This window comes from Belonocnema kinseyi, chromosome 9, assembly GCF_010883055.1.
Source record: "Belonocnema kinseyi isolate 2016_QV_RU_SX_M_011 chromosome 9, B_treatae_v1, whole genome shotgun sequence".
In the NCBI taxonomy this organism is placed as follows: Eukaryota; Metazoa; Arthropoda; class Insecta; order Hymenoptera; family Cynipidae; genus Belonocnema; species Belonocnema kinseyi.
The window spans coordinates 24,979,033-24,994,057 of record NC_046665.1 but is presented as its reverse complement, the minus strand read 5'-3'; the positions used below and the strand labels follow the sequence as shown (position 1 = coordinate 24,994,057).

The following is a 15,025-nucleotide window of genomic DNA, read 5'->3' as shown; positions in this document are numbered from 1 at the left end:
ATATATACACTTTAATAATAATATTTTCTTGGCAGTTTTTGAAAAAACTTCAGCCAGACAAAACAAAGTTTTCAAAATGTTTTAGATATATGTAAAAAATAAAAACGATTTTGCTTCATGTATTTAGAGGAACTTGCAATTAGTTCCTATCAAAATTTTGAGGCTATAAAATAAAATGATGTATAATCAAGAGGACTCAAATGGCATATCTAAATTATTTATAAATTCAAAATATTAGAAAATATATTTGGCTCTAGAAATCAATGTCAAGTTATCTGCTTGAAATGAGTAATCCTTACTATTAAAATGCAGAGAACAAACACGCATATGTTTGAGGTTACCTTCTTCTCCTGTTTTAGAACATTTTCACATTGCTTTTTCCGAGCGATCATTTCTTCAGGCCCACTTTTATTAACCACTTTAACAAAACCTTTTTTAGACAAGGGAAATTGATGAAACCTAACATCTCGGTTTCTGCTAGCCTTGCTTGAACATCCGAAAACAGAGCAAAATTTTTTACTCTTGCTTTTCCTCGGACTGAATTTCATACCTAGATCGTCTATTTCAATATTATCGGACTTTTTTAATTTGATGATTTAAATCGTAGTATTCAAAAAATATATCTATATTCTACTCTGAATATCACCGGAATAGTACACAGCGTTTTAAAAACGAGCCCGTTATTTTCGTGCCAAATTTAGCTACCAGATAACATATCGCTGTATTTCAAATCCCAATAGTGTGTATCAACTTCTGAAAGCCAAAATAAAAACAGATTTGATTGGGGTAGGCTGCCCAGCCCACATCCAGGGCTGCTAGATTGGGCTATCAATCGCCGATTGGGCTACGTCGATCTACTATTTGGCGACTAAAATCTTATCGCCGGGATTTATGGCCATTTGGGCTACTTATGAAATTAAAATGGCTACTTGTGAGGTAAATTTCTAAAAAAGTATTCAGAGAGCTGGGGAAAAGATCACGAACTCAAAAGTATATATGTCTCATAAGAACTTATCATAACCTACCGTTTTTACATATTTAATTATTATATTTTGTTTATTATAATATTAATTAATATATTAAAATTTACGAAATTTAAATTAGACCAAAATCCAAATTAAAAATCCCATTTAACGTCCAATAATCAAATTGATGCAAAATTCTGTTAAACAAAACAAGAATCCAACTACCAAATTTGGACCACAACGAATAAACGAAAACCAAAAAAACCTATTGTAATCTGAAAAAAAAATAAAATAAAATAAAATTTTCGGAAAAAAATAAAAAAGAGGAAAGAAAAATGAGAAGGCAAACAACCACATCCCCTTCCTTCTCTTTTTCTTTCTTTCGTCTTTTTTATTTTTATGACCATCAAATTACAATAAAATAAAAATAAAAAACATAAATAAATAAATTTGCATTACCAAAGTTTCGGTACTCGTACAGTACACCTTATCAAGGCAAGAAAATTTTAAGTGGTGGAAATTGATAGCACCCACGAACAGATGCTCTCTCTCTGATACCTGAGAATCGAATGAGGGTCAAAAGGCCAATCTGTTGTAAACACAATATAAATATCTGTCACAATTACATCAGAAATAAAGAAAGTAAAAGAAAAACAGAATTCATAAAACAGCTACGTTATATGTAATTAATCATATTAGCATGATTTTTGTTCAACCCATCCAAATCGGTTTTTAAATTAATAGATAACTTTTTTTTTGTTTTTTTAATATAAAACATTTCTATGAATTCCCTCTTTCTCTCATTACTTTCACTATGCAAAATTTGAATATTATCCCAGTCAAACTCATGGTCAACATCAACAAATTCCTTTGTATGTCTGGTAAGAACACTTTTATAACAGCGTCCTAAACGAACATCATTTTTGTGCTCCTCTATCCTAGTATTAAGAAGTCTGCCAGTTTGACCCAAGTAATTCATCCCACAGATCCTGCAAGTGATCTTATAGACAACACCACCCTTTTCAAAATTATCCAAAGGATCCTTACAAAAATTTATCACCGATTCCATTTTAAATGAAATGCGGAAAATAGCATGAATTTAAAATTTTTTAAACATGAGTTCAATAGTTTTAGAACTTTGACCAAAAAATGGAAGAACAAAAGTATTAAACGAACTATATTCCTTTAACTCTTTCTGATTATCTACGAGCAAATTATTAATTTTGTTTATTTATTTTTATTTTATTTTTATTAATTTTTTTTTTATTATTTTTTGATGGTCATAAAAATAAAAAAGACGAAAGAAAGAAAAAGAGAAGGAAGGGGTTGTGGTTGGCTGCCTTCTCATTTTTCTTTCCTCTTTTTTATTTTTTTCCGAAAATTTTATTTTTTATTTTTTTTTTTTCAGATTACAATAGGATTTTTCGGTTTTCGTTTATTCGTTGTGGTCCAAATTTGGTCGTTGGATTCTTGTTTTGATTAACATGATTTTGCATCAAATTAATATATTATTATATTTTTATTAATATAATATTAATAAATATATTATATTTTAATTATTACTTTATTCGACGATAAACACACTCAAAGCATTTTGTTGATTTTATACGAGTGTTTTCCAAAAGTGAGGAGAAACGTAAATTTAGCCCCCCCCCCTCCCTTCTTTTTGTAAATTAAAAAGGATATTAGAACTCTAAAGGCCGCTTTCACCAACTTCGATTAAAAAGTTAATCCTCCGTTAAAGCTAGTTACGCGTTCCACCACTTTTTAACGGCCGGTTAACTCGCACTAATCACCGTTAAATCTAACCGGTAAAAATTGGTCGGTAAGGGCCACTTAATCGTCCTTTAACCTACAAGGTGCAGTGTCGTTGTGAAATATGGAGTTTTTGGAAGAAGTTCTAAGGTCGTATGATGACAGATTACAAATAAGACGAATAAAATAGAAATATAACATGAACAAAACATACATAAACGTTAAATTTTTTAAGTTAATGTGGACACGAGCGTGGCGTGAACCTTACCTGGATTTGGCGCGCGAGCCCATATTGCTTTGCTTTACACTCGACCGACGGGTAACCAATCACGCGAATGATTTAAAGTAAAATATGAGTTATTTCGAAACGACTACTCAGGAAACAAAAATCCATTCACTTCTTTTGAATGGGTTTCGAGGGCTTTTGAATAGCGTATCTGTCACTGGAATTCCAGATTGCCACCGATTGGATTTTTAAAGACTTTTAGTCGTTATCATTTTTTTGAGCAACTTATATTCCACAAAAGCCTTTGCAACATCTAGAACTGAAATAGCAAAAGGAATCTTATAGACTTGCGGATGATTTCTTTTAATCTTCCGAAAATTTATCAATTTTAAAAATCGTGTAAAATATGGCAACTTAATCTCAAAAAAGTCGGTCTCGTTTAAAAAGAAGGAAACCCGACTCCATGTGGCCTAGCTTGAAATGGTCATTGCAGTGCATGGCAGATTCGAAGCTGCTTGAGAAAATGACCGATTCACATAGTCGCAAACTGATTCAGTTTTACCTTTCTGAATCTGCAAATGACAGATACGCAATTCACAGAGTCGTCTTTTGAATGGATTCGTTTTTCTTGGGTATCTGGTTCGCTAACCGCACCCTCCAAAAATGTGGTGGAACGTGCAACAGGTTAATCGAAGCTTAACTATGGCGTTAACTTTAACCCGCCGTCAGTTAACCGAAGAGTTAACCGAAGTTGGTGGAACCGGCCCTAAAAGAAATTTAAATGTTGAAAATGAGGGATACAACTTCAACCGCATTAAAAAAATACATAAGTATGGTGGATTGATTCAGTGTGCATGCAAAGTTGTATTTTTTGTGTGCCTGTGTTAATCCTCTTCTTAAATGAAAAATCAACAAATTCAATCTAAATAATGTTAATTTTTGTTTACTGATTGAGATAATTTTATGAACGATGTTATTCTGAATACAATTTTAGGTTTATTGATATTTTGAAAAATACTTTTTTCAACAAAAGTAAGAGGTTTCAAAAAAATACAGCAGAAAATTGTAAACAAGAATTCTTAAAATTGTTGCTTATTTTGGCTATTTTGTGAAATATTTAGAACTTCTAAATCGTTTTTTCAATTATGTGCAGCTGATAAAATGCAATAAGAAATTTAAAAGTAAAAAATTTTAATGTTTTTAAATTACTTTATAAAAATTAAATTAGATTTGGTGTAATATCCCGTTTTCATTAATACATACTTTTGACACAAGATGGCGTGTTAGACTTAAGCAGTACCCAAAACTGTTTTCGTCAGACATTAACTCACATCCTTTCCACCACACCCCTCTTTCCATTAATTACCCGAACTCTCATAATAAGCCTCCAAGTAATGCCTAACGCACTCAATCTCTAAAATCTTCTACCATCTAGTGCCGAATTTTTATTAGTAATACTCGCATTGGCCTGAATATTTGATCAAGGGAAAGGAAAAATGCACAGAAACAAACTTCCTTAGTAGTTAAACGTATTGAAAACCCGACTAGGATACAATTACGAACGGTCACTCATTCAAGCACAAATCGCGTCCTTCTGCGATTAACGTCCGAAACTCGACGAGTCAAGAACCATAGCACAGCTACTGCCGATGGCAAATCTGATTTTACATTTTTATTCTTCTGCAGAAGCAATCCTGAAGATGGACACTACTGTATCCTTTCCCCTATGTGCCCTTTAATGTAAAACAGTGATTACATTTCCATTGATACTTACGTTTCATATTCATGTGCTGCCTCTTCAACAAGGCTGAAAAACTCATCGATTCCTGACCCTGTAATAGCGGAAACGCCGCATGATCGCAAGTTACGATAAAATTCATCGAGTGCAAGAGCCATACTGCGAGTTAAATTACCAATGTAACTAGTTTGAGATTCCAGAGCTTGTTCAAAAGATTCAAAATCAGTCATCCATTCAACTGCGTAAGAATTAGAAACGACATCAGTCTGAAAGTGAATTTATAATCGAATTAGTAAAGTTTTTATAAATATTACATTAGATTCATTTGCCATTTAACACAAAATGAGTTGGCATGTTTCTACGCAGTTATAACGACGTAAAATAATGTTCAATTAATGGTTTAGAGTGTATCCCACCTTATTCATTACTAGGACGAATGGTAATTTCGTTTTGTAGAGTATGGAGCACGCGTAAAGCATATTTGACATAAAAGTCACGGGTTTGTAGCTTCTGACAGTATCCATCACGTAAACAACGATCGTCGGAAAGTATGATGCCAATAACTCTGTTATGATTGAACCACTGGCTGACCAAGTAAATACTTCTATTTGTCCCGGAGTATCCAAAATTACGAAGTCGTGAGCTTCTCCTGCTTTTTTTATTAGTTGTATCACTTGATCAAACTTCGTTGAAAAGAGGTTCAAAGCGGTTACTATACCACCGTTCGGTCCCAAACCATATTGTTTCATTACTTCTTTGTAATTTACTGTATCCCGAATGTCTTAAAAATAGATTGATTAACAATGATTTTTATTCTGAATGTAAAAACACTTGAAGTTACATAATTAAAGTATTTAAAAGTCAGAAAGTTAAGTTGAAGTGCTCAATCAAGTAAAATCTCAAAGCAGTAGTCTTTATAGTTAAATACATTACAATTAAAAGCCCCAAAAAGAAGGCAATTCCCAAATGAAATCTACGCGAAATTGTATTTTCTTTTACACTGAAAGCAATTTACATTCGACAATGTTCATTCTACAGTTTTCAAACTAAACAATCGCTCAAAGCTTTTAATGTTTTAATGTTTATTTTAAGTGTTTTGAATTATGCAATGTTTAAAATCATGTGAAATATTTTAGTTTCTAAGGCGCAACATTTCTTACTCTAAAAAAACGATACAACGGGCATGTGCATCTGGGAGGAATCAATCCTCCATTTGAGATGTGCCAGACTTATAGACCGTAAGTCCACAACGTAAATGGCAACGTGATACGGATAAGGCCAATTTTCACCTGAGATGTTCATCTTACGATGAGGAACGTAAAAATGGGTGCCTTACAAGTCGGAGTGGATGCGTTTACCGAAGGCGATCTGGCAAAGGTGTCAATTTTGACAGTTAACTAACGTGACTCGGATAAGGTTGAAAATTGGTGTACATATAGGGGGTGACATTATAAATAGCACCTATGCATTGTCAGGCATTTACCTGGATGCAAAAGTGTTGTCAGGCGGCTTTTAAGTAACCGGAAATTCAGGTGAAATTGATTTTACAGGAAAAAGTTTTTAAAAAAAGTTGGCCCACTCCCAGAGATCCATAATTTCATTATTATATCATTTTTTTAATCAAATTGATACGCTTGCAGAAAACATCGATTAAAAAAATACCATAACAATAAAAAACCGTTTTTCTTTATAAGTCATTTTTTGGAAAATTTTTAGAAGAAAAAAGATACTCCTTTACAGATATACTCCAACATTAATAAGACATTTTTTATCCAAATGGTAATATTGTTATAGTATTTCTTTAATCGATGTTTTCTCCAAATGTACCAACTTTATCAAAAAATGATATAATGAAAATATGCATCTCTGGGAGAGGGCCAACTTTTGCTTCAAACTTTATCCTGTAAAATCAATTTCAAGAAATTTCCCCTGAATTTCCGACAACCTTAGAGCCGCCTGACAATACTTTTACCTAAAATATGACTTCAGATATCTAACTTTTTTTTTAATGCTTAAAATTGGAATTAATAGAGCGTTTCTCGTAAATGGAATGAGATACGCCAAAAAAGACAACATTTTTTAATTCAACTAGAAAATTGTATATCAGTATATAAGTTATAATTATAAATAAGTATAATGAGAAAATTCATCAATTAAAAAAAAGTGTTAATAATTTGAAGAGAAATTTAAAAAGGAAGGGCGGATTAGCCACGACCAACTACTGTAAATAACTCTGCCCGCCCGGTACGTAACGAATACAAAAGGAACATTATATTACCGTCGCACCACTCTTAAAACGACCACTAAAAGGATCTTGAAAAGGATCCGAATCTCTCAAACTATCTCCGAGACTATTTTGTTTCAAATCGACTCTGTTTACAGGCTCAAATGGGCCAGGCTATTTCACTAAAGAAAACTCAGAGATTTCTTTCGGTAGGGTAGGCATGCCATTGCGGAGGTGATGCAATGAGGGAGGAGGTCCGCCACCTTTTGATGTCCCGCGACAAACATGGCAGCGCCCATATGTTTATATTTTCATACACAGTTTGTTAGCAAAAATGCTCATGCGCATAATCAAATGGCACATCGTAGGATGGCGGCTCTCCCCACTCATGGAATTCTCCCCCCTCCCGTGGATTCAACCCCGCTCGTCCAAGTTAGGATGGCATGCCTAGTCCCGTATTTCCTATGTCCATGGAAATTATTTATCAAATAAACTTTTTTAAATGTCTACAAACAAATGTTAGTTCCTGGACATTAGTTACTTTCTTTTTATGCTTGTCTCAAGTTTTCAGTCAAAAATATTGTGTAGTTTGGAAGTAAAGCTAAGGAGAATTGTAATACACATAACCTCAAAATACATGTTCGCTATTATTCTTTAAATATTTAAGACAAAATCTTTATTATGGTAGGAAAAAAGCCGGGGAAACCTAATACTGGTAAAATAGACAATTTTCTAAGTATCACATGCCCTTAAACAAAATGGTGTCTACTAACCTATGTTAACCGGATAAGGAACTTCCATGCATGCTGGATCCAAATTTATCACATAGGGTTTCTTTTTCTTAAAAAGCTCAGAAACAACTCTCTTTGCGAATGTGGTTTTACCTGAACCAGCCATTCCTAAAATGATAACGCAGCATGGGTTTTTCGACTGATTGGAATCAGTTTCCATTGGTATTTCCTGTTTTTGTTCCTCGTTGACATTTAGGGAGGCATGTTTTTCGCCGGATTGAGACATTTCTAAAATTTACTATCATATATATGAATAAGGGTGGTCCAAAATTACGAATTTTCAAATTTTGACCATTCAATACTATTAAGTGAATCCTCATAGTTGTTTAACTCTTTTGTATTTTCTCTCAAATTTAAAAAAAAATATTGAGCGAGCGCATCGACAAACAATTTCATATAGCCTTTAACACAGAAAACACTTCATTTTCCTTCATGTTTGAATTATTCATATAAATTATTGTAATAAAATGAAATTTTGGACATATGATATTCAGGCTTTAAAAATTGTAAAAAAAATAGGTTTATTAAAAAACTCATTTGGCGTGATCTCTTTTTAACTACATAAATTATGGGTTTTTACTAAAAAGGCCGAAAATCCTGATTTTCAAGAGCTCATTTTGGGCCATAAATATTGTTTCTTTTAGTTAAAAATTACAACAGTTGTTTTTCATAGTCAAATATTGATAATTAAAAAATGGATCATATTGAACTTCAAAATCGATAAAATAATTAGCAAAAACAAGAATATATTCGTCCTTGAAGGTGGAGTGTCCATAAGTAAGTACATGATGATGGGCGGGGAACCTTTCATAATCCGTTTAAACACTATGCACTATACAATAAAACTGTTGTACCCAAAGTTTTACCAGTATTAAATTATTTCCCAGAGGAAAATAAAAGAAATAGATACTTTGACCCTAAAATGTAAAATTAAATTTTAAATAAAAAAATTTTTTTTAATAATTAAAAAAAATTTTAACAAATGTATGTGAATTATAATTAGAATCCTTTTATGATCGAATATTATTATTTCCCTAATTTATTATTGTTTAAGTAAATGAATAAAAATACATCAAGTATTAAGACATAACATTTTTTTTAAAACAAATTGTTTAAAAAAAATGAAGTGTTGAGAAAAGTTTGACAAACTGAAACAATTCTTCACAAAATAAATCTTAAAAAAATATAATTGTTTAAGGGCATGTGACACAGCTAAATACCTATATTACAGACCTCACTTTATCAGTTCACTGAATGCTTTTTTGAAACCAAGAACTTTTTTTGTAAATAAAATATCGAGATGAAACTTTGAAAAATGTATAAAAGTACAATAAAATACGTTTAGGTACTGTAATTTGGTAGGAACTTCACTGACAATTATTTTATCTTTGTTCTGAACTTCGAAATTTTTTTAACGATCGAACTTTTTTTATACATAAAATATCGGTCTTAAACTTTGAGAAATGCAAGAGCCCAAAGAAAACTACGTAAAAGTACAAGGCTTAACAAAAAAGATGTAAAAAATATATTTCAACTATCAATTCCATCGGCATCAGACGGTAACGTTGTACGCGAAAATACGAACCCTGGCGGCCACTAAACGAGGCTCTAGAGGGTTCGTATTTTCGTGTACAACGTTACCGACTGATGCCGATGGAGTTGATAGTTGAAGAATTTTTTGTACATCTTTTATTATTAAGCTTTGTACTTAAACGTAGTTTTCTTTCGGCTCTTGCATTTTTCAAAGTTTGAGACCGACATTTTATGTATAAAAAAAGTTCGAACGTTCAAAAAATGTCGACGTTCAGAAAAAAGATGAAATAATTTTCAGCGAAGTTCCTACCAAAATGCAGTACCTAAACGTACTTTATTGTACTCTAATACATTTTCCAAGGTTTCAGCTCGATATTTTATTTACAAAAAAAGTTCTTAGGTTCAAAAAGACATTCAGTCAACTGAAACAGTGAGGTCGATAATGTAGGTATTTAGCTGTGTCACATGCCCTTAAGGGCATGTGATAATTACAGTTTCCCCGGCTTTTTTTCCACAAACATGGAAATTTTTAAAAATTGAATTTGGAGATGCTATAAAATATCATAACAGACGTCCCCGGACTCTTTTTTGAGGAATAACAAAAAAATTTATTGTGCTAAATACAAATTTTATGCATTATTTTGAGGTTACGTCGTTTTTCATCTCTGCCTTTCCGATAATCTGGAAATTATTTATGAAATAAAGTTTTTGATTGTCTGTAAACAAGGTTAGTTCCGGGAGATTAGTATCTATGTTTATTTGTAAGTCCAAAGTTTTCGGCCAGAAATATTGTGTAGTTTGGAAGTAACGTTCGGGTGAATTGTAACACACATGACCTCGAAATATACACGTACGTTGTTAGCAATATCAAAAATTTTTTGAAAAAAAACACAAAAAAATTGTGTGGGGACGTCCGTTAGCATGTTCGCTATCATTTCCCAGATTTTGAAGGCAAAATATTTCGTATCATAGGAAAAAAGCCGAGGGAATCTAACACTGAAAAAATCGATACTATTTCCTAAGCGCTATGCAAATTAATCAGATTTTGCTAAATTAAAACTTTTTTGAATTAACCTACAAAAAAAGTCTGTGGGGACGTCCGTTAGCATGATCGCTATCATTTCCCAAATTTTTAAGAGAAAATATTTATTATTCTAGAAAAAAAGCCGGGGGAACCTAAAACTGGTAAAATCGACAATTTTCTAAGTATCACATGCCCTTAAGAAATTAAATTTCCGAAGAAATGAAATATATCAAAAATATAAATTAAACAAATACCATTTTTTAAATTGTAAAAGTGAATTACTATAAAATGCATGATTAAATTTAGTTAAATAATTAATAATCAGTTATTAAATTAAGTGTACATAAATTAAACTCATTATAATAACTAGTGAAATATAAAAAATTATAAACTATTATTAGTTTTACAATTTATTCCATCACTCTTATATTTTTATTAATTACTTCTTCAGAATTTTAAATATTGAAAAAATTCACAATAAAATCTAAATTCCAAAGAAACCTCAAGGGGTAAAAGTAAAACAGGTAAAAAATATACAAAGGTTGAAGTTTGGGTCTCATTACCAGAGTTTAAAGTGAGCGGCTTACTGTTCCGTCCACTAACCAGTAATACCCTGAGAGTAACAAAGGTGCAAATGCAGAGTTAGCTTGCACATTGACATTTGATGAGCTTATAAACGCTAATGAATTTTCTGGGCCAAAATCACAAAAAATTTTGAACGCCATGCGCTCGCTCAATTATTATTTTTTAATCTGAACAAAATACACAAGAGTTTTTCCACTATGACGATTCAGTTTCTAGTATTGAATGGTCAAAATTCGAAAATACGTTATTTTGGACCATGATCCAATCCACTCATGGTCTAGCCAAAGGACGTTCCATTTGCGTCGTAATTACGCATACCAGCTGCGCGGCCATGTTGATTACCATAGCAACACCAGGACGCTAAGTTGAATTTGAACGCTGACGGCGACGACCCAATCAACCACGATCTAAGAATACACGGACAAAGTTATTATAAACGTGGATGCGGTACGGGGCGTCGGAGTGGGGAAATATATATATAGGACATCACATTTTCTGCCCTATCGAGGTGCTGCCCTCATCGTACTACGAAGTCGAATTCTTGTTTTCTCATTCTTCGTAAAATATGACGGTAAAGCAGTAGAAAAATGTTTTGAGGTTAGAAAAGTTTGACATGTTTGTATCGCTGAATTTTTTCAGATCTGAAGCTTGATCCACATTTTCGGTACAGTCTTTTTTTAATTATAAAAAAAATGTTTTCGAAAAATCATATTTTTAATTTTAAAAAAAGTATTATAAAAAGACATTTCAAGATAAACAAGTGCTGAAAGCATTTGTCTTTGACCATTTTTTTTTTAAATTGAAATAATCAAATATTTATACCAAAGAAACAACTTTTTTAATGTTTGAAGTATTTAAACATCATTGTTTAAATTTAAAATAATAATTAAAACAAAATATATTTCTGGATAAGATATTTTGGTTAAAAATGTATATAGTATTTTTTAAATCACAAAAGTTCTTCTGAAAAATCTAAATGTCCCATAGAACTGCAGAAAATTTGCTCTAATTATAATTTCGGCGCTCGATTTTGTTGATTTTCTCCTACAGTATTATTAAAAAGAAATGTGTATAGAAATTTTTGATATCACAAAGTTAAAGATAATCTCAATTAAAAATTTTTAAATTCGCTGTACATCCAATTTTTATTCTTGGGTCTTGGTAATTTTTTTCTAATCCATTTTAGTGACTGGTAAACAGGGGTGATTTTCTCTTAGAAAATAAGTGTTTAAAGTTGAAAAAATTGGGTAGGCTTTTTGACATCTAGGTATGTAAAAAAGGTAAACTGCAGAAAATTTAAAAACTAATTTAAGAACTATTTATACACTTTTAAGATACCAATACAATTTACATAACATTAATTGTAAAATTTACAAATTTTTAGGCCTTCAGTTTAGGAACTTGAATTTTAACTTTAAAATTGCTTCATTTTCCGAATACAGTCTTATTGTTTGAATTTTCAGAATTTTTCGAAATTTTTCGAAATTTTTCGAAATTGTTAAAAGGCGAAAAAGTTTGAATTTAAAATTTAAAAATGCGAAAATACACCATTATCCATGTTCATTTGCAATCCAGCGAGTCACTTTCTTTCGCTTCTTTTGAAAGTCGATCCTTTGCTTTCAGTTTTCTTTTTAAACTATACCTTGAATTCAATGCATTTCAAATTAAATTTTTACAGCTGCATTTAGGTTGAATTATACAAAGGTTTTTTGTTTTATATATAAATTAATTAAAACATTTTATTGTTTTTTCACGACTGTAATTTATAACTCTAAAATGGAATAATTGTAGCTCAAACATGAAAAAGTATAGACTAATTTCATATTTAAAGATAGTCTATCACATATATTGAACTATTAAAACCTCTGACCTTTTTTAAGGTTTTTAAAACTCCTTTAAAAAATTTTTTTAAACAATTTTGGTTGTGATTTCTTAATAAAAGAATAAGAGCTATTTATTCTCCAGAACAGCAATTTCAAAAATATTTAAAGCTTTAATAATTTAGACATTTTAAATTTGTAGTCTTCAGAATATATTGAATAATTTCCAATTTAAAGCTATTTAAATATTTCATCTGAATTTTTGAATGGAAAGTGTTCGATAATTTGAGATTGAAACCTCTCAAATTATTTAGTTACAAATTAAAATCATACAACTTCAAGTTTTATTTATTTTTTGATAATTTACCCCCCCCCCCACAAATTATTTTTTTTGTAAGAAAATAACGCCTGATTTTTGTAAAAATTAACAAATATATATTAAAGGTTCACTCAAGGTCATTTTTGTTAAAAAAGCTTGTTCCTGAATTAATTAACTCTTATTGTTTCCGATTTCGTTTTGCTCTCAGAGTAATTTTCTGTGAAAAATATTTATTTACAAAGAATATTTGTCAAAGAATAGAATGGATTTCTTCGCCCGAGTTGCAAACGTAAATTGTACTATAGTAAAAACAACTGGAAAAATTTAGACGAAAGCCAAATTTGGTAAAGAAAACAAACGCTTGTCGACCTATAAATACTAATTTTATTCCCCGAAAGATTTTTCAAAAATCTCTTCGAACCACTTTTATTGCAAAAATTTAATTGAAGAAATATATTTTTTATAAAAAAGTAAAAATAGTTCAATTTTTACATACAATTCTTAAAATGGAAAAACGGTGTGTCAAAGCAAAATCCAATCTGACTATTTTTTCGAAAGTTATCCGATATCGAGGCAACCATAACATCAATAACAACGACGACATAGACGCAAGAGAGACAGACAGATAACGACGTAAAAATTGTTTTTCTGCCTCAAGGAGCTTAAAAAGGTCGAAATTTCATAAAATTCGCGAAAGTCATTTTTCGCATAAAACTCTTCTCATTATGGATGAGAATGTGATAAAATAATCATGGGGCCTTGAAAAGGTAGCGTTTTACGCCTCTTGACTTTTTTCCATATCAAGCTATTTTTGCTTCAAATGTCCATTTTCGTTTGGTTTTTTGGATTTTGAAAATCCTTTAACTTTGGTGAGTTTGATTTTATCAAAAAAAGTTGTCAGGATAAATTGTTCATATTTTTTTGTACCGTAAATAGCTGTCGATCAAATTTTCAAATTTTGAAAAAAGTGGTCTCAACAATTTTGAAAAAGCTTCAACTTTTTGGATTTTTATCAAAAATGGCTGTTTAACGAACTCGATCTTTCTTTTTGGTCCCTCGAACAGTGTGCCAAAGCCCAATCCAATCGGACCAGTCTTTCGAAAATTATCCGTTATACAGACAACAACAACGACGACGCCGGACAGACAAACAGACCCCGACGTAAAAACTTGTTTTTGTGACTCACGGGGCCTCAAAACGTCGACATTCGATAAAATTCCAAAAAGTTATTTTTCATAAAAAAACTAATACCTTCTCATTTTTTATGAGAATGTAGAAATTATCAACAAGATTTGTAGAAAATCTTTCAAAGAATAAAATTATTGTCCCATAAGTTACAACCGAAAAATTACAATTTCAAAAACATGAAAGTTGTTTTAAATATTAAGCTGGACTCGCGACCGGGACAAATCAGAAATTGAAAGTAAATTTGAAAATTGAACTGCAGTTCGAGTCAATATTTACATATTTTAACGTTAAAATTTGAACTAATATAATTGAAAAGCCTTAGTAGTGACACAAGTGTCAAGTTCGAATTAACGGCTTCTTAAATGAACGCAATTTCAAAATCTTTTTGAAGTACTATTTCAGTATAAAATATTCCATTTTTAATCTATTTGGTTTGGAAATTAAAAAAAAAACAATTTTCAATAGTAAACAATTTGAAAATGAATTGTCACAATTTCAGAGTGACAAATTTAAACTTGGAATGTTACGATTATAATTGTTTAATTTTTTTATTTGTATTTCGAAGGTAAAAGTATTTCATTTTGATTCTTAAAGAATAGTTAAATAAGCATTAATTTAGAAAAAAAAAACAAATAAGCTGGAGGTTTCTGAATGTTACAAAGAAAAGAACAAAATTTGGAGCTCCTCAAGAATTTTGAAACACTAGGAAAACAATAAAAATTTCTGGGTACATTTAAAATCATTTTTTATTTTGAAAAAGTACATAACTCAAAGAGAATGTTTAAAAATATTTCAGAACATTTCCAAAGATTTACAATATTAGAAAGAATCTGGAAGCTCTTAAACAATTTTGTGTG

General features: G+C 31.0%; 1 protein-coding gene across 3 annotated transcripts in view; it reads right to left on the bottom strand.

The window, feature by feature from the left end:
* Window positions 1–11,088, bottom strand: part of LOC117179454 (GPN-loop GTPase 1) — a 19,387-nt gene extending 8,299 nt beyond the window's left edge. The window contains exons 1-4 of one of the 3 annotated variants that reach the window (XM_033371280.1): window positions 11,022–11,088; window positions 7,682–7,937; window positions 5,101–5,465; window positions 4,721–4,950 (exon numbers count right to left, since the gene is read on the bottom strand). In XM_033371280.1, coding sequence (XP_033227171.1) covers window positions 4,721–4,950; window positions 5,101–5,465; window positions 7,682–7,925 — 839 coding nt within the window. In that variant the 5' untranslated portion in view covers window positions 7,926–7,937; window positions 11,022–11,088. Of the gene's footprint in view, window positions 1–4,720; window positions 4,951–5,100; window positions 5,466–7,681; window positions 7,938–8,932; window positions 8,954–11,021 lie in introns of those variants that run through there. The other 2 variants (XM_033371281.1, XM_033371282.1) reach the window with 2 other exon arrangements.
* Window positions 11,089–15,025: the final 3,937 nt, after the last annotated feature.